The sequence below is a fragment of the Schistocerca americana genome, chromosome 3 (assembly GCF_021461395.2).
Source record: "Schistocerca americana isolate TAMUIC-IGC-003095 chromosome 3, iqSchAmer2.1, whole genome shotgun sequence".
Lineage (NCBI taxonomy): Eukaryota > Metazoa > Arthropoda > Insecta > Orthoptera > Acrididae > Schistocerca > Schistocerca americana.
The window spans coordinates 973,486,599-973,513,161 of NC_060121.1; the positions used below are offsets into that span (position 1 = coordinate 973,486,599).

At 43.9% G+C, this 26,563-nt stretch overlaps 1 protein-coding gene across 1 annotated transcript in view; it reads right to left on the bottom strand.

Moving 5' to 3' along the window:
* LOC124606599 (proton channel OtopLc-like) overlaps window positions 1–26,563 on the bottom strand; it is a 229,782-nt gene that overhangs the window by 136,746 nt on the left and 66,473 nt on the right. The window contains exon 4 of the mRNA XM_047138584.1: window positions 18,379–18,481. Within this exon, the coding sequence (XP_046994540.1) occupies window positions 18,379–18,481 (103 nt within the window). The remainder of the gene's footprint in view (window positions 1–18,378; window positions 18,482–26,563) is intronic.

Consider the following 26,563-nt stretch of genomic DNA (forward strand, 5'->3'; position numbering starts at 1 on the left):
TTTTCTAGATATCCAGATGCAATGTTGGCGTGATGTATTCGACGATGCCCTTTGGCTACACTGTCTAGAGGATCGTTCTAAGAAACGCCAAATTAAGATCAACCTGAAGATGCCTAAATAAGGCGAAACGCGTAGTTGAAAAATGAACTAAAATGCAACTAAGTCTGTTTTTAACCAATACCATAAGTCCGTATCAGGAACTCCCGAACACCCCATATAACAAGAGCGGACCAAATATCGATCCCTGTAGTACACTGCTGTTACGAGGAGCATTCAAGTTCTAAGGCCTCCGATTTTTTTTCTCTGGACTGGAAAAAGATAGAAACATGCGCATTGTTTTAAAATGAGGCCGCGTTCATTGTCAGTATGTCCCAGAGATGGCAGCACCATACGGCAGATGGAATTTTACCGCCAGCGGCGAGAATGAGAACTGTTTTAAATACTTAAAATGGCGACGTTTTCCTTACTTGAACAGCGTGCAGTCATTCGTTTTCTGAATTTGCGTGGTGTGAAACCAATTGAAATCATCGACAGTTGAAGGAGACATGTGTTGATGGAGTTATGGATGTGTCGAAAGTGCGTTCGTGGGTGTCACAATTTAATGAAGGCAGTACATCGTGTGACAACAAACTGAAACAACCTTGGGCTCGCACAAGCCGGTCTGACGACATGATCGAGAAAGTGTTTTGGGGGATCGACGAATGACTGTTGAACAGATCGCCTCCAGAGTTGGCATTTCTGTGGGTTCTGTGCACACAATCCTGCATGACGACCTGAAAATGCGAAAAGTGTCATCCAGGTGGGTGCCACGAATGCTGACGGATGACCACATGGCTGCCCGTGTGGCATGTTGCCCAGCAATGTTGACACGCAACGACAGCATGAATGGGACTTTCTTTTCGTGGGTTGTGACAATGGATGAGACGTGGATGCCATTTTTCAATATAGAAACAAAGCGCCAGTCAGATCAATGGAAGCACACAGATTCACCGCCACCAAAAAAATTTCGGGTAACCGCCAGTGCTGAAAAAATGATGGTGTCCATGTTCTGGGACAGCAAGGGCGTAATCCTTACCCATTGCGTACCAAAGGGCACTACGGTAACAGGTGCATCCTACGAAAATGTTTTGAAGAACAAATTCCTTCCTGCACTGCAACAAAAACGCCCGGGAAGGGCTGCGCGTGTGCTGTTTCACCAAGACAACGCACCCGCACATCGAGCTAACGCTACGTAACAGTTTCCTCGTGATAACAACTATGAAGTGATTCCTCATGCTCCTTACTCACCTGACCTGACTCCTAGTGACTTTTGGCTTTTTCCAACAATGAAAGACACACTCCATGGCCGCACATTCACCAGCAGTGCTGCTATTGCCTCAGCGATCTTGCAGTGGTCAAAACAGACACCTGAAGATGCCTTCGCCGCTGCCATGGAATCGAGAAGTAACGCCAGTTTCATCGATTTCGGGTGAGTAGTTAATTATAAAAAAAATCGGAGGCCTTAGAACTTGAATGCACCTCGTACATTCCCCGATTTCCTCAAAGTAGTGCCTAAATTCAAGGGCGTGATATCTGGTGAACGTGGAGTCATGTCTATATCTGCCCTTCGACCAATCATTTTTCTTTGGAAAGTTCAGTTTAAATAATAACGGACGGCAGTGGCATAATGTCGTGGAGCACTATCGTGTTGAAAGAAAATTTCTTGAAAGTTTTCAGCACACGCCGTAAATCCTAGTACCGCTAATTCTGAAGTATTTCCAAAATTGTATCTCCAGTCCGGAAAATTAAAGAGACCTTTGGAGAAAAGAGAGCCACTTGCATGAATATCGAGAGCTCAGATGGAAACCCAGTTCTAAGCAAAGAAGGGAAAGCAGAAAGGTGGAAGCAGTATATAGAGGGTCTTTACAAGGGCGATGTTCTTGAGGACAATATTATATAAATGGAACAGAATGTAGATAAAGATGAAATAGGAGATACGATACCGCGTGAAGAGTTTGACAGAGCACTGAAAGACCTGAGTCGAAACAAGGCCCCGGCAGTAGACAACATTCCATTAGAACTACAGACAGCCTTGGGAGAGCCAGTCCTGACAAAACTCTACCGTCTGGTGAGCAAGATGTATGAGACAGGCGAAATACCCACAGACTTCAAGAAGAATATAATAATTCCAATCCCAAAGAAAGCAGGTGTTGACAGATGTGAAAATTACCGAGCTGTCAGTTTAATAAGTCACAGATGCAAAATACTAAAGCGAATTCTTTACAGACGAATGGAAAAACTGGTAGAACCCGACCTCGGGGAAGATCAGTTTGGATTCCGTAGAAATGTTGGAACACGTGAGGCAATACTGACCTTACGACTTATCTTAGAAGAAAGATTAAGAAAAGGCAAACCTACGTTTCTAGCATTTGTAGACTTACAGAAAGCTTTTGACAATCTTGACTGGAATACTCTCTTTCAAATTCTGAAGGTGGCAGGGCTAAAATACAGGGAGGGAAAGGCTATTTACAATTTGTACAGAAACCAGATGGCAGTTATAAGAGTCGAGGGACATGAAGAGGAAGCAGTGGTTGGGAAGCGAGTGAGACAAGATTGTAGCCTCTCCCCGATGCTACTCAATCTGTATATTGAGCAAGCAATAAAGGAAAGAACGGAACAATTCGGAGTAGGTATTAAAAACCACGGAGCAAAAATAAAAACTTTGAGGTTCGCCGATGACATTGTAATTCTGTCAGAGACAGCAAAGTACTTGGAAGAGCAGTTGAACGGAAGGGACAGTGTCTTGAAAGGAGGATGTAAGATGAACATCAACAAAAGCAAAACGAAAGGAGTTTTGCTATTTGGTGAGCAAAATAACTGATGATGGTCGAAGCAGAGAGGATATAAACTGTAGACGGGCAATGGCGAGGAAAGCGTTTCTGAAGAAGAGGAATTTGTTAACATCGAGTATTGATTTAAGTGTCAGGAAGTCGTTTCTGAAGGTATTTGTATGGAGTGCAGCCATATATGGAAGTGAAACATGGACGATAAATAGTTGGGGACAAGAAGAGAATAGAAGCTTTCGAAATGTCGTGCTACAGAAGAATGCTGATGATTAGATGGGTAGATCACATAACTAATGAGGAGGTATTGAACAGAATTGGGGAGAAGTGGAGTTTGTGGCACAACTTGACAAGAAGAAGGGACCGGTTGGTAGGACATGTTCTTAGGCATCAAGGGATCACAAATTTAGCTTTGGAGGGCAGCGTGGAGGGTAAAAATCGTAGAGGGAGACCGAGAGATGAATACACTAAGCAGATTCAGAAGGATGTAGGTTGCAGTAAGCACTGGGAGATGATGAAGCTTGCACAGGATAGAGTAGCATGGATAGCTGCATCAAACCAGTCTCAGGACTGAAGACCACAACAACAACAACAACAACGACAACATCTCCTGTCACTGTTCTCTGCGGTCATCGTTCCTTCAAAAATATATGGTCCAAGTACACCAAATGTTGATATTGCCCCCCAAACACTCACCCCAGTCACATTTAGTGGCACTAGCGTGCTCGCTGTTTCCAGCGTGACGAGTGCGTCAGCCCCTGCGGAGTCTGCCTCCAGCCACCAGAGCGCCGCTCCGGCAACCAGCGCGTGTGGCGCCGAGCCGCATGCTGTCTGCGGATCCGCGGCGCGGAAGGCGGCAACGAGGTCCCTGCTAGGTGCGCCTAATTCGATTCTCGGGTCGGAGCGAGAATCTCGTCAGCGGCGCCGGCAAATCGAATAGCGCGGTGTGCGACACGTGGCCGCGAGGCGGCTGTTTGCGCGGGGGCGGGTCCGTCGGAACACAGCCCCGCGTGGTGGAGCGCCAATAGCATTACGACCGCCTCCCAGCCAGCCACAGGTTTATTTCCGGCGCTGATGAGATCTCGCTTCTTACCGCGTCGCTTCCGAATTACATTTTCCGGAGGGCCCCTTAGGCTAATCTAAGTAACCTGGCACCAGGAAATTTAGGATAAATAAACAATTACTGCGGGTGATGTATTTCAGTTCATTCAGTCGGTAGTGGTGATGGCGATATGAGTTGATTTGGGTGCACGACAGCAAGGTATCTCTATCCAGTACCAACATTTTTTGACACGAATGTAGTCATTAAACTTTAACAAGATTTGGAACTCAAATGTAAAAATCCCATGACACACACACACACACACACACACACACACACACACACACAGCATACTTGACCTCTTAGCAACAAGCAATCCTGTACAAACAGGAATTGTCGTGACGAATACAGGAATTAGGGACCACAAGGCAGTTGCTGCTAGGCTGAATACCGTAAAACCTACAACCATAAAAACGAAACTCAAAGTATATCCACTTAAAAAAGCCGGTAAAAGAGTTCTTAACGCCTTTTTAAGAGACATTCTGCACTCCTTCCGATCTGATCATGTAAGCGTAGAAATTATGTGGAATGATTTCAAAGAGATAATATCAACGATAATTGAGAGACACGATGTTGTTGCGGTCTTCAGTCCAGAGACTAGTTTGATGCAGATCTCCACGCTGCTCTATCCTGTGCAAGCTTCTTCATTTCCCAGTACCTACTGCAGCCTACATCCTTCTGAATCTGCTTTGTGTATTCATCTCTTGGTCTCCCTCTACGATTTTTACCCTCCACGCTGCCTTCCAGTACTAAATTGGTGATCCCTTGATGCCTCAGAACATGTACAACCAACCCATTCCTTCTTCTTGTCAAGTTGTGCCACAAATTCCTCTTCTTCCCGATTCTATTCAATACCTCCTCATTATTTACGTGGTCTATCCATGTAATCTTCAGCATTCTTCTGTAGCACCATATTTCGAAAGCCTCTATTCTTTTCTTGTCTAAACTATTTATCGTCCATGATTCACTTCCATACATGGCTATACCCCTTACAAATACGTTCAGGAACGACACCCTGACACTTAAATCTATACTCGATGTTAACAAACTTCTCTTCTTCAGAAACGCTTTCCTTGCCATTGCCAGTCTACATTTTATATCCTCTCTACTTCGACCACCATCACTTATTTTGCTCCCCAAATAACAGAACTCATCTACTAATTTAAGTCTCATTACCTAATCTAATTCCCTCACCAACGCCATATTTAATTCAACTACATTCTATTATCTTCGTTTTGTTTTTGTTGATGTTCATCTTATATTCTCAATTTCAAGCCACTGTCCACTCCGTTCAATTGCTCTTCGAGGTCCTTTACTGTCTCTGATACAAGTACAATGTCATCGGCATACCTCAAAGTTTAAATTTCTTCTCCATGAATTTTAATTCCTATTTTAATTCCTACTACAAATTTTTCTTTTGTTTCGCTTACTGCTTGCTCAGTATATAGATTGAATAATATCGGGGATAGGCTATCACCCTGTCTCACTCCATTCCGAACCACTGCTTCCCTTTCATGCCCTTTGACTCTTATAACGGTCATATGGTTTCTGTACAAATTGTAAATAGCCTTTCAAAAATGGTTCAAATGGCTCTGAGCACTATGGAACTTAACATCGGAGGTCGTCTGTCCCCTAGAACTTAGAACTACGTAAACCTAACTAACCTAAGGACATCACACACACCCATGCCCGAGGCAGGATTGGAACCAGCGACCGTAGCAGTCGCGCAGTTCCGGACTGAAGCGCCTAGAACCGCTCGGCAACCTCGGCCGGCTAAATAGCCTATCGTTCCCTGTATTTGAACCCTACCACCTTTAGAATTTGAAAGAGAGTATTCCAGTGAACATTGTCAAAACCTTTCTCCAAGTCTAGAAATACTAGAAACGTAGCTTTGCCTTTCCTTAACCTATTTTCTAAGATAAATCGTAGGGTCAGTATTGCCTCACGTGTTCCAACTTTTCTACGGAATCCAAACTGATCTTTCCCAAGGTTGGCTTCTACCAGTTTTTCCATTCGTCTTTAAAGAATCCGTGTTAGTATTTTTAAGCCGTGACTTATTAAACTGATAGTTCGGTAATTTTCACACCTGTCAACACCTGCTTTCTTTGGGATTGGAATTGTTGTATTCTTCTTGAAATCTGAGAGTATATCACATGTCTCATACATCTTGCTCACCAGATGGTAGAGTTTTGTTAGGCCTGGCTCTCCCAAGGCTGTCAGTGGTTCTAATGGAATGTTATCTACTCCCGGGGCCTTGTTTCGACTCAGATCTTTCAGTGCTCTGTCAAACTCTTCACGCAGTATCATATCTCCCATTTCATCTTCATCTACATTTCTTCCATTTCCATAATATTGTCCTCAAGTACATCGCCCTTGTATAGACCCGTTATATCCTACTTCCAACTTTCTGCTTTCCCTTCTGTGCTTAGAACTGGATTTCCATCTCAACTCTTGATATTCGTTTCTCCAAAGGTCTCTTCAATTTTCCTGTAGTTAGTATCTATCTTACCCCTAGTGATACGTTCCTCAACATCCTTACTTTGTCCTCTAGCCATCCCTGCTTAGCTATTTTGCACTTCCTGTCGACCTCATTTTTGTGACGTTTGTATTCCTTTTCGCCTGCTTCATTTACTGCACTTTTATATTTTCTGATTTCATCAATTACATTCAATACCTCTTCTGTTGCCCAAGCATTTCTACTAGCCCTCATCTTTTTACCTGCTTGAGCCTCTGCTGCCTGCACTATTTTATATCTCAAAGCTACCGATTCTTCTTCTACTGTATTTCTTTCCCCTGTATTTGCCAATCGTACCCTATCTCTCTCTCTGAAATACTCTGCAACCTCTGGTTCTATCAGTTTATCCAGGTCCCATCTCCTCAAATTCCCACCTTTTCGTAGTTTCTTCAGTTTTACTCTACACTTCGTAACAAATAAATTGTGGTCAGAGTCCACATCTGACCCTGGAAATGTCGTACAATTTAAGACCTGCTTCTTAAATCTCTGTCTTACCATTATATAATCTATCTGATACCTTCTAGTATCTCCAGGGCTCTTCCATGTATACAGCCTTCTTATATGATTCTTGAACCAAGTGTCAGCTACGATTAAGTTGTGCTCTGTGCAAAATTCTACCAGGCGGCTTCCTCTTTCATTTCTTAGCCCCAATCCATATTCACCTACTACGTTTCCTTCTCTCCCTTTTCCTACTACCGAATTCCAGTCACCCCTGACTATTAAATTTTCGTCTCCCTTCACTATCTCAATAATTTCTTTTATGTCATCATACATTTCTTCAGTCTCTTCGTCATCTGCGGAGCTAGTTGGCATATAAACTTGTACTACTGTAGTAGGTGTGCGCTTCGTGTCTATCTTGGCGACAATAATGCTTTCACTATGCTGTTTACAAACAGCTAGTAGCTTACCCGCACTCCTATTTTTTGATTCATTATTAAACCTACTCCTGCTTTAGCCCTATTTGATTTTGTATTTATAACCCTGTATTCACCTGTGTTCCTCCTGCCACCGAACTTCACTAATTCCCACTATATCTAACTTTAACCTATCCATTTCCATTTCTAAATTTTCTAACCTACCTGCCGGATTAAGGGATCTGACATTCCACGCTCCGATTCGTAGAACGCCAGTTTTCTTTCTTTCTCCTGATAACGACGTCCTCTTGAGTAGTCTCCGCCCGGAGATCCGAATGGGGGACTATTTTACCTCCGGAATATTTTACTAAAGAGTACGCCATCATCATTTAAACATACAGTAAAGCAGCATGTCCTCGGTAAAAAATTACGGCCGTTTTGGTTAATGTTACAAGGCCAGATCAGTCAATCATCTAGACTGTTGCCCCTGCAACTACTGAAAAGGCTGCTGCCCCTCTTCAGGAACCACACATTTGTCTGGCCTCTCAACAGATACCCCGCCGTTGTGGTTGCACCTACATAAAAGGGTCAGATCGCTGTTGTAGAAACAACGAAAAAGAGCATGCCAAATTTAAAAGAACGTAAAATCCCCAAGATTCGCAAAGTTTTGCAGAAGTTCGAAATATAGCGCGTACTTCAATGCGAGATGCTTTTAATAATTTCCACAACGAAACTGACTCGGAATTTGGCAGAAAACCCAAAGAGATTCTGCTCATACATAAAGCACACCAGTGGCAAGACGCAATCAATACCTTCACTGCGCGATAATAACGGTGAAGTCACTGTTGATAGTGCCACCAAAGCAGAGTTATTAAACACGGTTTTCCTAAACTCCTTCACCAAAGAAGACGAAGTAAATATTTCTGAATTCCAATGAAAAACAGCTGCCAAGATGAGAAATATAGAATTAGATATCCTCTGTGTAGCAAAGCAGCATAAATCACTTAATAAAGGCAAGGCCTCCGGTCCAGATTGTATACCAGTCAGGTTCCTCTCAGAGTATGCTGATAAAATAGCTCCATATTTAACAATTATATACAACCGCTCGCTAACAGGAAGATCCGTACCTAAAGACTGGAAAATCGCTCAAGTCACACCCATACCGAAAAAGGGAAGTAGGAGTAATCCGCTGAATTACAGGTCCGTATCACTAACGTCGATTTGCAGTAGGGTTTTAGAACATATACTGTATTGGAACAATATGAAGTACCTCGAAGAAAACGATTTATTGACACGCAGTCAGCAAGGATTCAGAAATATCTTTCTTGTGAAACAAAATTATCTCTTTATACGTATGAAGTAATTGCTATCGACAGGGGATGTCAAATTGATTCCATATTTTTGGATTTCCAGAAGGCTTTCGACACCAGTCCTCACAAGCCTCTACTAACCAAACTGCGTGCCTATAGAATTTCAGTTTCTTCGGGCTTAGTGTATTTTACCAGCTCTACATACACTGAAGCGCCAAAGAAATTGGTATAGGCATGCGTATTCAAATACTGAGCTGCGATCGGCAACGCCTGTATAAGACAACAATAGTCTGGCTCAGTTGCTACATCGGTTGCTGCTGCTACAATGACAGGTTATCGTGGTGAATAGTCGGTGCATAACCGATTGGAACACAACATCTCCGAGGTAGCAATGAAATGGGGTTTTTCCTGTACGACCATTTCACGAGAGTACCGTGAATATAATAATTCCAATCCCAAAGAATAATTCCAATCCCAAAGAAAGCAGGTGTTGAGAGATGTGAAAATTACCGAACTATCAGCTTAATAAGTCACAGCTGCAAAATACTAACACGAATTTTTTACAGACGAATGGAAAAACTAGTAGAAGCCAACCTCGGGGAAGATCAGTTTGGATTCCGTAGAAACACTGGAACACGTGAGGCGATACTGACCTTACGACTTATCTTAGAAGAAAGATTAAGGAAAGGCAAACCTACGTTTCTAGCATTTGTAGACTTAGAGAAAGCTTTTGACAATGTTGACTGGAATACTCTCTTTCAAATTCTAAAGGTGGCAGGGGTAAAATATAGGGAGCGAAAGGCTATTTACAATTTGTACAGAAACCAAATGGCAGTTATAAGAGTCGAGGGACATGAAAGGGAAGCAGTGGTTGGGAAGGGAGTAAGACAGGGTTGTAGCCTCTCCCCGATGTTGTTCAATCTGTATATTGAGCAAGCAGTAAAGGAAACAAAAGAAAAATTTGGAGAAGGAATTAAAATTCATGGAGAAGAAATAAAAACTTTGAGGTTCGCCGATGACATTGTAATTCTGTCAGAGACAGCAAAGGACTTGGAAGAGCAGTTGAATGGAATGGACAGTGTCTTGAAAGGAGGATATAAGATGAACATCAACAAAAGCAAAACAAGGATAATGGAATGTAGTCTAATTAAGTCGGGTGATGCTGAGGGAATTAGATTAGGAAATGAGGCACTTAAAGTAGTAAAGGAGTTTTGCTATTTGGGGAGCAAAATAACTGATGATGGTCGAAGTAGAGAGGATATAAAATGCAGGCTGGCAATGGCAAGGAAAGCGTTTCTGAAGAAGAGAAATTTGTTAACATCCAGTATTGATTTAAGTGTCAGGAAGTCATTTCTGAAAGTATTCGTATGGAGTGTAGCTATGTATGGAAGCGAAACATGGACGATAAATAGTTTGGACAAGAAGAGAATAGAAGCTTTCGAAATGTGGTGCTACAGAAGAATGCTGAAGATTAGATGGGTAGATCACATAACTAATGAGGAAGTATTGAATAGGATTGGGGAGAAGAGAAGTTTGTGGCACAACTTGACCAGAAGAAGGGATCGGTTGGTAGGACATGTTCTGAGGCATCAAGGGATCACCAATTTAGTATTGGAGGGCAGCGTGGAGGGTAAAAATCGTAGAGGGAGACCAAGAGATGAATACACTAAGCAGATTCAGAAGGATGTAGGTTGCAGTAGGTACTGGGAGATGAAAAAGCTTGCACAGGATAGAGTAGCATGGAGAGCTGCATCAAACCAGTCTCAGGACTGAAGACCAGAACAACAAACCGTGAATATCTGGAATCCAGCAAAACATCAAATCTCCGACATCGCTGGACTTGGAAAAATATCCTGCAGGAACGGGACCACCTACGACAGAAGAGAATCGTTCAGTGTGACAGAAGTGCAGCCCTTGCGCAAATCGCTGCGGATTTAAATACTAGGCCATCAACAAATGACAGCGTGCGAACGAATTAGCGAAACATCATCGATATGGGCTTTCGGAGCCGAAGGTCCAATCGTGCATCCTTAATGACTGCATAATACAAAGCTTTACGCTTCGCCTGAGCTCGTAAACACCGACAATGGACTGATGATCAGTGGGAACATGTTACCTGGTCGGGCGAGTCTCGTTTCAAATTGTATCGGGAAGACGGACGTGTAGGGGTATGGAGACAACCTCATGAATCCATGGACGCTGCATGTCAGCAGGGGAGTGTTCAAGCTGCTGGAGGTTCTGTAATGGTGTGGGGCGCGTGCAGCTGGAGTGATATGAGACCCTGATATGTCTAGATACGGCTCTGGCATGTAACATGTACGCAAGCATCCTGCCTGCTCATCTGCATCCAATTATGTCCATTGTGGATCCCGACGAGCTTGGGCAATTTCAGCAGGACAATCCGTCACCCCATCCCTTCCGAATTGCTACAGAGTGGCTCCAGGAACACTCTTACGAGTTTAAACACTTCCTTTGGCCACCATACTCCCCAGACATGAACACTATTGACCATATCTGGGATGCCTTGCAACGTGCTGTTTACAAGGGAACCTCCCCATCGCACCCTACTCAGATTTAGTTATAAGTTGGCACAGTGGATAGGCCTTGAAAAACGGAACACAGATCAATCGAGAAAACAGGAAGAAGTTGTGTGGAACTATGAAAAAATAAGCAAAATATACGAACTGAGTAGTCCATGCGCAAGATAGGCAACATCATGGACATTCCGAGAAAAGGAGCGCCGTGGTCCCGTGGTTAGCGTGAGCAGCTGCGGAACGAGTGGTCGTTGGTTCAATTCCCCCCTCAAGCGAAAAATTTTTCTTTATTTTAGCAAAGTTAAGATCTATCCATGCGTTCGTTGACGTCTCTGTTCACTGTAATAAGTTTAATGTCTGTGTTTTGCGGCCGCACCGCAAAATCGTGCGATTAGTAGACGAAAGGACGTGCCTCTCCAATGGGAACCGAACACTTTTGATCGCAAGTTCATAGGTCAACCGATTCCTCCACAGGGAAACACGCCTGATATATTCTATACGACACTGGTGACGGCATGTGCGTCACATGACAGGAATATGTTGTCGACCCACCTAACTTGTACACTTGGCGAATGGGTAAAAAGATTCTTCTACCTTGCCCGATTTAGGTTTTCTTGTGGATGTGATAATTACTCCCAAAAAAGTGATGAAAACGTAACAGTTTGTCACATAAACTGCAACAAATGAATCCAAAAGTCTCACACTCGCACACTTTTCCCTGTGCTCTGTCAAAACATATGTTTTTTACGTTTTCAAATTTTTCCGTGTGTAGACCGTCAAACCCTGCTTATGTCCAAGCAAATCTGAACATGTCCTGGAATTTTGGAGAGCGAAGTTGATTGTGTGTGAGTGCCTGAACTTTGATAATGGTCTGAAAATAAAAAATTAAACTTTTTGCTCGAAGGAAGACTTGAACCAAGGACTTCTAGTTCCGCAGCTGCTCACGCTAACCACGGGACCACGGCACTCCTGAACTCACCTTCTCCTTGATGTTGCCTGTCTTGCGCATGGACTACTCAGTTTGTATATTTTGCTTATTTTTTCATAGTTCGACACAACCTCTTCCTGTTTTCTCGATTGATCTATGTTCAGTTTTTCAAGGTCTATCCACTGTGCCAACTTATAACTAAATCTGAGGGGGGTGCGATGGGGAGGTTCCCTTGTTAGAAGAGATCTCCACCCCCTCGTGCTTTTACGGATTTATGGACAGCCCTGGAGGATTCAAGGTATCATTTCTCTCCAGCACTACTTCAGACATTAGTGGAGTCGATACCACGTCATGTTGCGGCACTTCTGCGCGCTCGCGGGGGCCCTACACGGTATTAGGCAAGTTTACCAGGTTCTGTTCCTCTTCTGTGTAAATGCGGTATAACAAGTTTCGTGTTCTCGATGTTTTCTGCTGTATTGCAGTTTTCATGCATGAGAACCAGGGAGAATCAAGTGCACTCCTGAACTTTTAATATCTGTAAATTCATTTCATCCTGTATATTTCATTTTATCTTTAAAGTTTATTTAATCTTATCTAATATATTTTACCAGTTCATGATAATAACATATAATTATTTTTTGCATTTTTCTCGCTAGCATTTTAAGCACTTTGGAACTGTGTATACATTTTTTCATAATTACATTTGCTATATACTATTAGAGCTTGGTAAAAAGACATATCTTGTATTTACGAGGTAGCGGTCTGTCGTGTATTTCCTCCGTTTGTTGTGCTGCACTATTGGCTGTTTCAGGAGCGAGCATTTTCTGTCTTCTGCATTTTCGCACCAGTTGCAATGTATACTAATATAACCCAATATGTAAGATTACTGTTGCCATGTTCTATATGAGTACCCAAGCCAGCGTGAGACTTTTACAACATATAACGCATGTATTTTTACATCATTCTGTAATAAATAATTTTTTTTCATTTGTCCACTGGTACCTTACGACTATATCGTCACATCGAAAGCTGTAACAGATGTAAAATACCGTCAACAGATGCAAAATGATGTTATGATATGAAGCCTACACTTATTGTAATCGCTGGAATGTACTATCTCTGCTAAGTACAGAGACAGTATGATCTGTGAATGTGTTTTCGCTCCAGTGGGCTCAATTCACAGGTAAACAGTGTGTTAGAACACTGATTTATAGTGATTTCCACGCAGGCTGTTAACATTGGTAACAGTACACCTAATTTACATCATGATACACAGAGCTTCGTGCTCGTTTTATGTAACTGTATTTCTACACTGAAAATGCTTCGTTCTGACGAGGACGTGTATGTGTCGGAGGATTTTAAAGTCTGACATGTGCTACAGTAAAATGTTAGTGACGTGTTATTTTCACTATTTTTGTAACTCACTACTGTCTACATGGCATGTTTGTGCAATTCTGTACATACACACTTCGCTTCATTTCTTGTATTCGTTGACCTTTCGCAGTATCATTTGATAGGGCCAAGACCAGAACTTGCAGTTGTGAAATAATTAACAAACAAAAAAAATGGTTCAAATGGCTCTGAGCACTATGGGACTTAACATCTGAGGTCATCAGTCCCGTAGACTTAGAACTATTTAAACCTAAGGACATCACACACAACCATGCCCGAGGCAGGATTCGAACCAGCGACCGTAGCGGTCGCGCGGTTCGAGACTGCAGCGCCTAGAACCGCTCGGCCACCCCGGCCGGCAATAATTAACATCTACACTCAACGGCGTATACGATGACGCTCAAAAAATTCGACATGACTTAACCCCGACGATGAGAATAATACATTTCCAGAGGGTAACTTTCTTTCGTCGTCACAACTACAAGAAAATGGGTGTTTTTCTCATCAGACACGTTTCGCTTTATTGAATTAAAGCATCATCATTGGTCTGTAATTGAATAAATTTAAATTTGATGAGTTTTTTTGGATAAAAATAATTCGTTAGCAAAATGTCGGCTTTTTGCTACGGTAATTTGATTGGTTTTTCGTCCATATCGGGAAATTCCATCTGTTAGTACGTCTTTGGTTTCTTTTTTCATCAGACCCTGACACACGTGGTCTAATTTTTCTCTGCTTTGCAGAACTAAGCATTTTTTATGTTTTACACAGCACTCTTTTTCGTACACTACTACCTGCTCTTCTTCTGTTGTCAGTTTTATGTTTCTTGTGTATAGTATTTATGTCTTTGTGTAACTGCTGTCTTTTATTTTTAGGTTCATCTACCATGCATATTATGCCATCCATGTAACTATACCAGTAGATAGTTTAAATCATCTTCAATGGTCACCGTAACTGCCGTGGTTTTCCTTGTAATCCAGTTTAACAACATCATAAACATATTTTAAATTATTTTTATTACTCACGTTGTTGGCAACTACACTGAATGATATAATGGCATCGATGGCTGGGAGCCCCTCCACGGGAAGTTCGGCCGCCGAGTTGCAAGTCTGTTGATTTGACGTCACAGTGAGCGACCTGCGTGTCGATGATGATGAAAGGATTATGAGGACAACACAACACCCAATTCCCGAGCGGAGAAAATCTCCGACCCGGCCGGGAAGTGAACCCGCGCTCTGTTTTGTGTGTGTGTGTGTGTGTGTGTGTGTGTGTGTGTGTGTGTGTGTGTGTTTTAGAATCATGGAATGAAGTAAGGCGATCCCTTTCGCTTTTCATTACAGTTGTATACGACGCTCCTTCATGCAGGTCAGCTTTTTTTTATTATAAACTAAACAGCGTATGGAAAGTGCGTTTCTGGAAGCCACTATGGGTTTTTCTGGTCTCGTCGACCTCCTCCTGGCCATTTCCAATTTGGGCATGACTTATCTAAGATCGTACGAAAGTGACTTGCATGGAAGTCAGCCACAGAAGTATTCCTTCCGGCATAACCTTGTTAGTAACATGAGAATCTAGTACCCTCTCATCCAAGCTGTGGGAAAGACATTTTTTTGTGCTGCATCATAGTTTTGTGAGAACTCTGCGTTTAGCGAAGCACATGGTGTATTTGTCCACTGCACTCACTCACTTGTTTTCACCCAACATATATTTTGGTTTAAATTTTTCGAAATTAGTTTGAGGATCCATTTATATAGCTGATAATATTTCGGCTGCACGGCAAGTGGTCAACATCCATACATTGGCACAGTATATCCTTTCTTTTGCTGAACAGATTTGACAGACTCCAATGACAAAACCTTACACCATTAAAAAAGATACTGGTTTAAGATACGCATCGCAAGGCTAGCGTAAACCCAGTTTCCCAACCGCAAAGAACACACGTTTTTAGACGGAAAAGACCGAAAGGGAATGTGTGAAAGACAAGCGCCCCTTTTACAACAAGATAATTTCGTCAATGCAATCGTCGTGTAACCACGATGCAAAGATTTACTAAGACTTGAAGATGAATATACACTGATGCGCCAAAACATTATGACCACTGTCCATCACCAGACTGAATGCCGACCACACGTCCACACTTCATCGCAGAATGTGGGGCTCGAAGGCTTGCTCACTCTGTAAAGTAGGATGGGCGGCGATGTTTGGGTAATCTGCCGACAGAGTACGGTGTTGGACCGGGGACAAGTGTTTCGGAGCACACCGTTCACAGCATATTGTTTGAACATGGGTCTCTGCAGCAAACAACCTCTGCATGTTCCCGCGTCGACCCAACGACATCGTCAGTTGCGATTGAAATGGATAGGGGACCATCGACAATGGACCATGGATGAATGGAAACTTATGGCCTGGTCGTATGAATCACGCTTATTGTTGTACCAGGTCGGAGTTCGTGACCGGACGCGCCAAAATCCAGACGAATGGCTACTCGACAGAAATATGCAGCGCACGACAGTCGGAGGCCAGTTTGGGCAGTATTGTGCAATGTAGCACATTCACCTGGGCTTCCAAGTGATCTTTGGTAGTAATCGAAGGCACCACTGCAACATCCTTCATGATTTATGTTTTTACCTGACGACAATGGCTTCTTCCGATAGTATAATTGTCGCTGTTTCAAAGCCAGAATCATTTTTCAGTGGTTTTGTAAAATGGCAAGAACTATGCCCCTTACATGAAGTCATTAAACATCACCTAACCCACGTTGAGCGAACAGTAGGGCTGAACAAAGAATGACTGCACAAGGCACAATGCATCTTGTAGAGGGTATAGTATGCACGTATTGGAATAATGAATGTCGGGCGATGGTTTTAAAGTAATTCACACGACATGAAAACTTTGTGGAAACGAGTCAATTTACTGGACTCTAGTTTACCCCAGGGATGCATTTAGAGTCGACCGTGGCCGGCTGGGGAACGGCAAAGGGAAGCGACAATAGGCAGCTTAGGGCGGCTCAAGCTTTGAGAAAGCAGTAACGCAGCGTGGCCTCCAGCCGCTTTAAGATGAGTGACAGTGAGTGGGTGGTTGACCCCGACTCCATGCTGGTGTACCGGGAAAGAGACGGAGAACTTTACGCCTGTTGATAAATGTCCGTCGTCCCGTTTTCTGTGAAACATGTGAGAAAGCCGCGCAAAGCTATGGTGGAGCGGTCAACAGAGGTCAAAATATGCGTGTTCATTACTATAGCAACTTCACGGTGAATTTACGGTCCACAGAGCCTAAAGCAAATCAGGTGAAGAGCGACAGTATGAAATATACCGGCCTCCAATGGGAACGTAGAACCAAGGAATTTGAAGTACTCTCCTGGGAGTCAGAATTCTGGAAAAATTGGTGTTTGTGCAGATGCTAACCTTGATGGGTGGCCTGGGAGGAGCGAAATAGCAGAAGTTGAGAGGAAGGGAAATTTTGTGGGAATTTGTTCACTTCCCAGAGCAGGCATTGGTCGGTGCTGGGAAGCGACGCATAATTAACGCGACTTGCGCTGCAATTGGCGTAAGTTATTTTGCTGGGGGGGGGAGGGGGGGGGACCGAGGCGAAGAGCGGACTGTGAGAGATCTCCATAGAGGTCCTCCATTCCCAGCTTGCCTAGAGTGTGGATGTGGCGTTCTTTACTCAGCTTGCATGAGAAAGAGTGAGCATCTCTGCAGTTTAGGACTTAGCAAATGGAATGATTGAGCTTGGAGATAGAAAGTTCTGGTTCAGCTATGTACTGAGCAAGATAGCTAGGAGTGAATAGACGAGCGCAGCCTTGCAGCACCACGAGGTCGGCCGACGTCCACACCATGACGCCGCCGCCCCGCCACGCTGTATTCGGTGATATTGCACCCGCTCCGGCCATTGATTAATTTGTTGGATCACATTGGCAAAGTTTCCAAGAGGGTTTCATGGGCCATGTATTGTAGAATTCTTCTCGCACTTCGCATTATGCCTGGGTCAGTCGATAGGAATTACTTTTGAGTATCGCACTTTACTCCACGCAAACGCAATTTATTACCACTGCCTGATAGGAGAGTCTTGTAATGTCATGATTGAAGGTCTTGAGTTAAAATAAATTTGTGCTAATCGACTGCTTCTGTTTTCAATCAAGTAGTTGAAATACCAAGTCACTTTCTTAATTAATTTTATCTTCAACATTTGCATCCGGTGTTCAATAACTGAATATAACATCAATGTGCACCCCTTTTTAATTAAAAGTGATCAATTCTGAATCAATTAATGCCAACACTGCTACCGCAGTTCAATCAGGAGTCACAGGGCCATGTTACTTTTTTGCGTTATCCAATATTGCGGCAGTTTTGCACTCCCTGTTGATCTGTTAGTCAATTAGTTGGGGTGAACACACGCCAAAACCAGCTAACTGACGGGTGGGGTGTTACAGTTTCAGTGAGATCACGTTGATGTCTTAACAATCCCATTTGCCTGATCCCAACGCGATGTAACACTTCTGGGAAGCTATCACGTGCCAGTTTGGCGTCTAGAAACCACCTTAAGGATGGGTCGGAGATTTTATCCGATCAGGGACTGGATGGTGTGCCATCATCATCATCGTCATCATCGTCATCATCATCATCTGATATTCATCGACGGGTAAGTCGCCGAAGTGGCGTCAGATCAAAAGACTTGCACCAGGCGACGAGTCTACCCGAAGGGAGGCCCTAGCTACACGACATTTCATATCACAGACTTCCTACTACTTAATTTCGTATTTGATGTTAACAAACTGCTCTCTTTCTAAAACGCATATCTTGAGAAAATAATTGGTGAAAATTTGCAGGAATTCCACTCGAAATATCAACGCAGTACCGGTCAACTCCTCCTTTGTTCCTCGAAGAAGTGACACACTTGTAAGCAGAATGAGCAGCGAGCGACTTACTGAAGGAGCTGGCCACGGACTGGGACGCCCTCTCTCGCAGCAGCATCGCGTACATGTAGATGAGGAAGACCATGCTGCCGAAGTACAGGTACAGGTAAAAGCCCTGCAACACACAGCAAAGCACACCACATCAGCGCCGCCGCTCAGCCAGCACAAACCTGTTCGCAGATTCCCGCTGTTCCCAGCTGCGAGCCGAGCGGCAGGCAATTCCAGATTTCCATCGCCGGACCAGCTAAAGAGTGTGAGTGAAAGGAAGAATACTGATGTAAACAACCATCGTATGAAACCCAACTCGCCCTGTTCGTCTACGAGACCCACAAGGCGCTAGATGCCGATGCTCAGATTGACGCAGACAGTTCTTTGAATTCCGGAAAGCGTTAGAGGCTGTCCCACACGATCGCTTTATGTACAAAATACGAGCGTACGGATTATCAGACTTGGTTTGTGACTGGATGGAAAACTTCCCTTGCAAATTTACCACAGCATGAAACTTCCTGACAGATTAAAATTGTGTGCCGGACCGAGACTCGAACTCGGGACCTTTGCCTTTCGCGGGCAAGTGCTCTACCATCTGAGCTACCCAAGCACGACTCACGCCCGGTACTCACAGCTTTACTTGTGCCAGTACCTCGCGTCCTAAATTCCAATATTTACAGAAGCTCTGCTGCGAACCTTGCTGAACTAGCATTCCTGAAAGAAAGGATATTGCGGAGACATGGCTTAGCCACAGCCTGGGGGATGTTTCCAGAATGTGATTTTCACTCTGCAGCGGAGTGTGCGCTGATATGAAACTTCCTGGCTGATTAAAACTGTGTGCTGGACCGACACTCGACCTCGGGACCATTGTCTTTCGCGGGCAAGTGCTCTAGGAACATCCCCCAAGCTGTGGCTAAGCCATGTCTCCGCAATATCCTTTCTTTCAGGAGTGCTAGTTCTGCTACGCTGGCAGGAGAGCTTCTATAAAGTTTGGAAGGTAGGAGAAGAGGTACTGGCAGAAGTAAAGCTATGAGGACGCGGCGTGATACGTGCTTGGGTGGCTCAATTGGTAGATCACTTGCCCGCGAAAGGCGAAGGTCCCGAGTTCGAGTCTCGGTCCGGCACACAGTTTTAATCTGCTGGGAAGTTTCATATCAGCGCACACTCCGCTGCAGAGTGAAAATCTCATTCTGTTAACACAGCATGTTATTCACAGCAGAGAAAAAGCTTTAGACGTTAAAGTAATTACGGGTGTACCACAAGGGACTGCATTAGGACCTTTCATTTTATCAGTATATATGAATCATCTAGTAGCTAACGTCGGAAGTTTCCGCGGATGGTGGTTCTGTATGGCCGGCCGGAGTGTCCGAGCGGTTCTAGGCGCTACAGTCTGAAACCGCTACGGTCGCAGGTTCGAATCCTGCCTCGGGCATGGATGTGTGTGGTGTCCTTAGGTTGTTCAGGTTCAAGTAGTTCTAAGTTCTAGGGGACTGATGACCTCAGAAGTTAAGTTCCATAGTGCTCAGAGCCATATTTTGGTTCTGTATGGAGGTAAGCCGCGACATAAGAAAAATGTAGCAACAAGGCAGAAGCAACTGCAGAGTATCGACGTATGGTACATGGATTGGCGGTTGCCCTATACCATAAAATACAGTGAGAACTTGTGCATAAACAGCCGGAAAAACCCGTTACCTTATATTTGCACGACTATCGTACAATTACTGCAAGCATTCACGTGGATTTGATATCTGAGAGCACGTGTACGAAGCAACTGAAAGTAAAACGATAGCATGATCTGTTGTAAGTAATGCGGATGCTAGAGAAATTCATTGCAAGAATCCCCTGGAAGTGTAGCCTAATCCGCTCACGAAGAAGGCAGTGCACGATACCCTCATTCGACTGATATGTGAGTTCTGCTAATCTCGTTAGGTAAGAGCGACAGAAAAAACAGAGAAGATCCAAAAAGGAGCAGTGCGTTGAGTTCGAAGTTCATTCAGCAAGCGTCAAAGTCTCACAGAGATGCCCAACCAACTCCAATCTGATTTGCTACAAGAGATAAGTTGCGCATCACGTTATGGTTTGTGTATTGAACTGGATACCTAGAAACGATGGAGAGGCTTCGCTCCACAGTAGCCTTCAGTGGTTCACAACCTCCTAACAGGCCACAGCAGTCCACCCACCTCACCGTCGCCCCACACCGAACCCAGGGTTATTGTGCAGTTCGGCCCCCGATGGACCCCCCAGGGAACGTCTCATACCAGACGAGTGTAACCCGAAATGTTTGCGTGGTAGAGTAATGGTGGTGTACGCGTGAGTGGAGAAGTTGTTTGCGCAGCAATCGCCGACATAGTGTAACTGGGGCGGAATAAGGGGAACCAGCCCGCATTCGCCGAGGCAGATGGAAAACCGACTTAAAAACCATCCACAGACTGGCCGGCACACCGGACCTCGACACTAATGCGCCAGATGGATTCGTGCAGGGGACCAGAACGCCTTCCCGCTCGGGAAGCAGCGCGTTAGACCGCACGGCTAGCTGGGCGTGCTATGTTACGGTTTACTACAATAACTCCAACAATGTATGTTCCCAGAGATGTAGACCAGTATACGGTAATGAGTCAGAACAACACCTGCTTAATAGCTTGCTTGTCCATCTGTGGAACGAAATACATCACTGACTCTGCGTACAGGGATCCGATAGTTTGTTGGTAGGTTTGTGGAGGTACGTGGAATTAGGTGTCTACACACCTGTGGTGACTTTCAAATAAATAAATGTGTGGTGATGGCCCTAAACTACATACTCACAGACTCAAAGTTGGAATATTAGAAGTTTTGGCTGGTTTCGTTGTCTAGCGGCTGGGACACGTAGTTGCCGCATTACAAGCCAAATACTGCTGAGTCTACAGTATACAACATGAATATACACATGAATCGAATGGTTGAAGGTTCCTATCATTCGGCAATTGTGAAATTGAAACGAAAAATAGACATTTATAAATGAAGGATTGCAGTTAAATAAAATCTGCAGGTGCTATTTTAACGACTTTAAATGATGAGTACGACAGCAGAAATACCTTTATGACTGTAAAACACTTATTGGTGTCGATTAAATAAAAATAACAGGGAAACAATAGATTCCCACTTCATGTAATTAGTTATGAACAACAACATAGCTCGTGAGATATTCACTTCTAAATGCATATTACGTCTTCACTGCAGAAGCCACGGAAATCTCACATTAGCACAAGTCGGCACCACGAAATATTTCTGTCTCCCGCGACCACGCGCAAACTGCTCCAATCTCCAAGTCTTTCCCGCGACTCCCCGTCGCTGTTTCCCATCCAGCACTCTCCTTCCAGCACCTCCCGTGTCCTCTGCCATACTCTCCATTAACGAGCACTGTGATTGGCTGGAGCGCTCCCGCACACTCACAAACATATTAAAATACATACGAAATACTGGATTTACATTTAAATAGCTTGATCTTAAATAAATATTCCTACAGTTGGACCATAAACAGGCTCTAACACACATTATTAAATACATAAACAAATCAAATAAACACATATCAAAGGAATAGAAACAAAAGTAGGCTAGTAGCCTAATGTCTCTGAGCTTTCTAAAACACAGTAAATATTTAACCAGTTTCTTCATGAATAGTATATGTCGGATATAAACAAGGACAAAGACGAATAAGTATATTCATAAACACGCTGCTACCGTTTTTTCGTGTAACTGTGGATTAGTTATGGCCTGACGCAATCAATAGTAATAGGCCACTTTGACCTCCAATACCTAATGTACTATTGAAGTTACATGCCTGTAATTCATACCGATTTAGGTTTACACTAATAGCTTTCTAAAGACACGTCGATCGACAAAATCGGATGAACCGTTTAGATTTTGGATATTCCTTGGTTGCGTAATTTACAGTCAGATACTAAAATTTGAAACTAATAAAGATATTGAAAATCTAATTCCACGATCAGAATCGTTGTGCAAATAATGGTAATGTACTTGTTTCTTTTTAAGGTATCATGATTCCTCTGGCTACTATTAATTTCTGTGTGAACTATTGAAATGTCTGTCATTAAGGTTTCAAAAGGTCCGCCATCTTTGGCACCCCTGGCATGTCTCTTTCATCGACACAGCGTCACCATGGAAGCCACAGCCGCGCGGTCATCTGGACCCCGTGGTCCGGCCGTTGTGCGGCGTCACGCGGTGGCCGCCAACTCTGAACTTGAAAATTGTAGAATATTTTCAGGGCGCCACAACTCGCTCGTTACCACACATATGCCACGCAATTCGTGTGAATGGGCTGCTGATTTGCGTACACGGTGATGGCGCCCGATAGCTACCCAGATAGGCTCCATAGGATTTAAATCAAGTGAATTTGGTCGCCGAGATATCAACTTGACTATGAAGCTCTTCAAAGCAGTGTGGCACGGTTCTGGCTCTAAGACCGGGAATATTATACTGATGAAACATGACATCACAGTCGAGGAAGACATCAAGCATGAAAGGATGTAGGTGGTTTGCAGCTGTCAGAGTGTCTTCGATTACTACCACAGGTCCCGCGAAAGCGCAGGAGAATTTGTCCCATAGCATGACAATGCTCCCACCGAAACTGTGTCTGTTGCACACTGCAAGTTTCGAGCCGCTGTTCATTTCTATGGCGGAGTTGTGGAGACGACCATTGACCTAGTGTAGGAAAAATGTGGTACACCGGAAGAGGTGACAAGTTTCCATTGATCGACGGTCGAATCCCGATGGTCCCGTGCCCACTGTCATCTTAACTGACGATGTCTATGGATCAGCATGTGAACACTTACGGGTGATCTTCTGCAGAGCTCCATGTTCAATTATGTACGTTCAGTTATGTATCATGAAGGGTGTGCTCCAAAACACTTGTGCATGCACCAGCATTGTGCTCTTTCGGATCGGCCCGAGCGGCCAAGCGGTTCTAGGTGCTACAGTCTGGAACCATGCGACTGCTACGGTCGCAGGTTCGAATCCTGCTTCAGGCATGGATGTGTGTGATGTCCTTAGGTTAGTTAGGTTTAATTAGTTCTAAGTTGTAGGGGACTGATGACCTTAGCAGTTAAGTCCCATAGGGCTCAGAGCCATTTAAACCATTTGCTCTTTCGGTAGAAATGCCGCAGATCACCATCTGTCCTACTTTACAGAGCATACGAGATTCCGAACCCCACGTTCTGTAACGAATCGTGGACGTCCAACCACATAATACCTAGTGGTAGTTTCACTGCCCTCCTACCTCTTTCCGTAAATGCTCACGACAGTAGCACGCGAACATTCGACGAGCTGCACCGTTTCCGAGATACTCGTCCACAGGCTCTGCTTAATAATGATCTATTCTTTGTCAAAGTCGCTTACGTCGATGGATTTCCCCCATTGGTACCCCATATCTTCGCTAGGCTGATCCCCTGTCCGTGTCTGCTCCGTCTGCGTTCATTTGTTATCACGTCACGTGCCCGCAACGCCACTAGGGGGCATCCAGTGTCACGGTGTGCAGGGTCATATTGTTTTGCCTTATGAGTGTATTACCTCCTGTTCTGTTTATTCAGTGAAAAGACGATGAAGGCAAAACAATCGTTCTTCCTGTCCAACATTCACGAATGGGACAGCAAAAGTAGAAAGTAGCAAACACACACGAAGTACCTTCCGCTGGTCACCGTAAGGCAGCTTGAGCAATGTAAATGTAGTGCTCTACCATCAAGATGCCTTTGGACTTATTCTCACCATAGGAAAATAATATTGGTACTAAAACTTTACTGTTTGTTCAAATGTTTTGTGAATTCCATGCCGTGGAACAAACAACAGTTTTTTGTCACAATCAGCGTCTTCAACACTACACACAATAGTAGAGTTTGACCGAAAGTTTGTTTCGAAGTATCAATGCACTGAAGACGTAGTAGTTATTGTGAGCTTCCGAAGATTGGTTCGATACATTTGTCCTGTAGCCATTTCTGCTTATCCATTTTTCACTTTCTGTGGATCTAATTTTTTTGACGTCTTTGTTCTCGTTCACTTACTTCATTCGCTGCATTTTTATATTTTTCTCACTTACTCTATTAAATTCAATTCCTTCTTTGTTATATAGGAATCTAGCCCTTGTCTTTTTACCTATTTGGACCACTACTCCCTTCACCATTTCATCTCTTCTATCTCTCTGTTCCCTTCTATTCGCTTACTTCCTGTGTGTGTCAGTCGTTGCCTAATGCTCCTTCTGAAACTCTAAGCAACCTCTGGCTCTTTCAGTTTACCCAGGTATCTTCTTAATTTTCTTCTTTTGTTTTGCAATTTCTTCAGTTTTAATCAGCAGTTCATAAATAAGGTCAGAGTCCACATATGCCCTCTAAGAGTTCTGAAACTTAAAATCTCGTTTTGAAACTGCTAAGGAGATACAAATATTACAATATATTAAATTACTGAGGAGATACAACGATTTAATGGGAGGGCGAGCTAAAAGTAATGCCTCCGATTTTTTTTTAATGCGAAAACTCTTGAAACAATTAAGTAAAACAAATTTTATTAACATTCTACATCCTTATTCTTCACGTCTACACATTTATTTATCTACATATTTACCCTGGCTACGGACATATTTCTCCCAACGAGAGATCAGTTTGTTGATATCGTCACTGTAGAAAGTTTGACTTTGACGGAGCCACAGCCTCACCACGCCGCTTCATCAGTATCAAAGTGAGGTAGTCAAAGGCGTTCTTTAAGTTATGGAAACATACACTCCTGTGTTGGCCCTGTGTGCCTCGGTCGTATGCAGTCCTGATTGTGGCGCTCACCTGCACGGTGCCAAACACGCATACGACCATCATTGGCACCAAGGCAGAAGCGTCTCTCATCGCTGAAGACGACACGTCTCCATTCGTCCCTCCATTCACGCCTGTCGCGACACCACTGGAGGCGGGCTGCACGATGTTGGGGCGTGAGCGGAAGACGGCCTAACGGTGTGCGGGACCGTAGCCCAGCTTCATGGAGACGGTTGCGAATGGTCCTCGCCGATACCCCAGGAGCAACAGTGTCCCTAATTTGCTGGGAGGTGGCGGTGCGGTCCCCTACGGCACTGCGTAGGATCCTACGGTCTTGGCGTGCATCCGTGCGTCGCTGCGGTCCGGTCCCAGGTCGACGGGCACGTGCACCTTCCGCCGACCACTGGCGACAACATCGATGTACTGTGGAGACCTCACGCCCCACGTGTTGAGCAATTCGGCGGTACGTCCACCCGGCCTCCCGCATGCCCACTATACGCCCTCGCTCAAAGTCCGTCAACTGCACATAAGGTTCACGTCCACGCTGTCGCGGCATGCTACCAGTGTTAGGCCGGTATTACACTACCAAATTTCTTTGTCCAATATCTTTGTCCAATATCTTTGTCAAAGATATTTGACAGTGTAATAGGGATCTTTGACAAATGTCGTCCAATATTTGATCAAATCTAGGCCGAGGCCGTATATTTGATCAAAGAAATCGCTTGTCTTCTGTTCACTGCAATGCGATATGTTACCACGCGGAGCGCTAGCATCGCTGCAGCGTTCTGTCGTCTGTAGTGTTTTTATAACCATTGCCGGTAAATACAATTGGTGTGTGCCGACAACTACAGAATTAATAGAGATGTCTGAAGCTTATGAGGCGCTTTACAACGTGAGGCACCCTGAATAAAGAATAGATTAAGAAGATTGGAGACCTAACCTGACCTGACCTAACCTAACCTAACATAACATAACCCTCTCCTGTAGCAAGGAATCGGAGTGTTACAGTGAGCCTGTCTTCTGAAGATGTAGCAGTTCTTAAGTGAAAATTGTGCTTTGTGATATGAGGATACACTTCATTGAGCACATACAGAAATGTATGCTCATCCATTCTTAAGTAATTGATGTACGACTTGACGTCTTCCACTGTAAGCTCACGTAACAAGTTTTGTTGAATGCTTTTATCGTGTCGTCGTAAAACCCACGGCTTCACCCAGATTAGATTAGTTTTTCGTTCCATAGATCCGTGCTGAGGAGATCCTCGTGGATGTGGAACATGTCGATTTTTTTTTAAGCTGAAATAAAAATACTAATGGTATGAATAAATACATCATTTGTTTCTATCAAAAATTTCACCAATGGAGTTGAAGGAGTTGGCCAGTAGTAAGTCTTTCAGGCTCCTTTTAAACTGATCTTTATTTCTA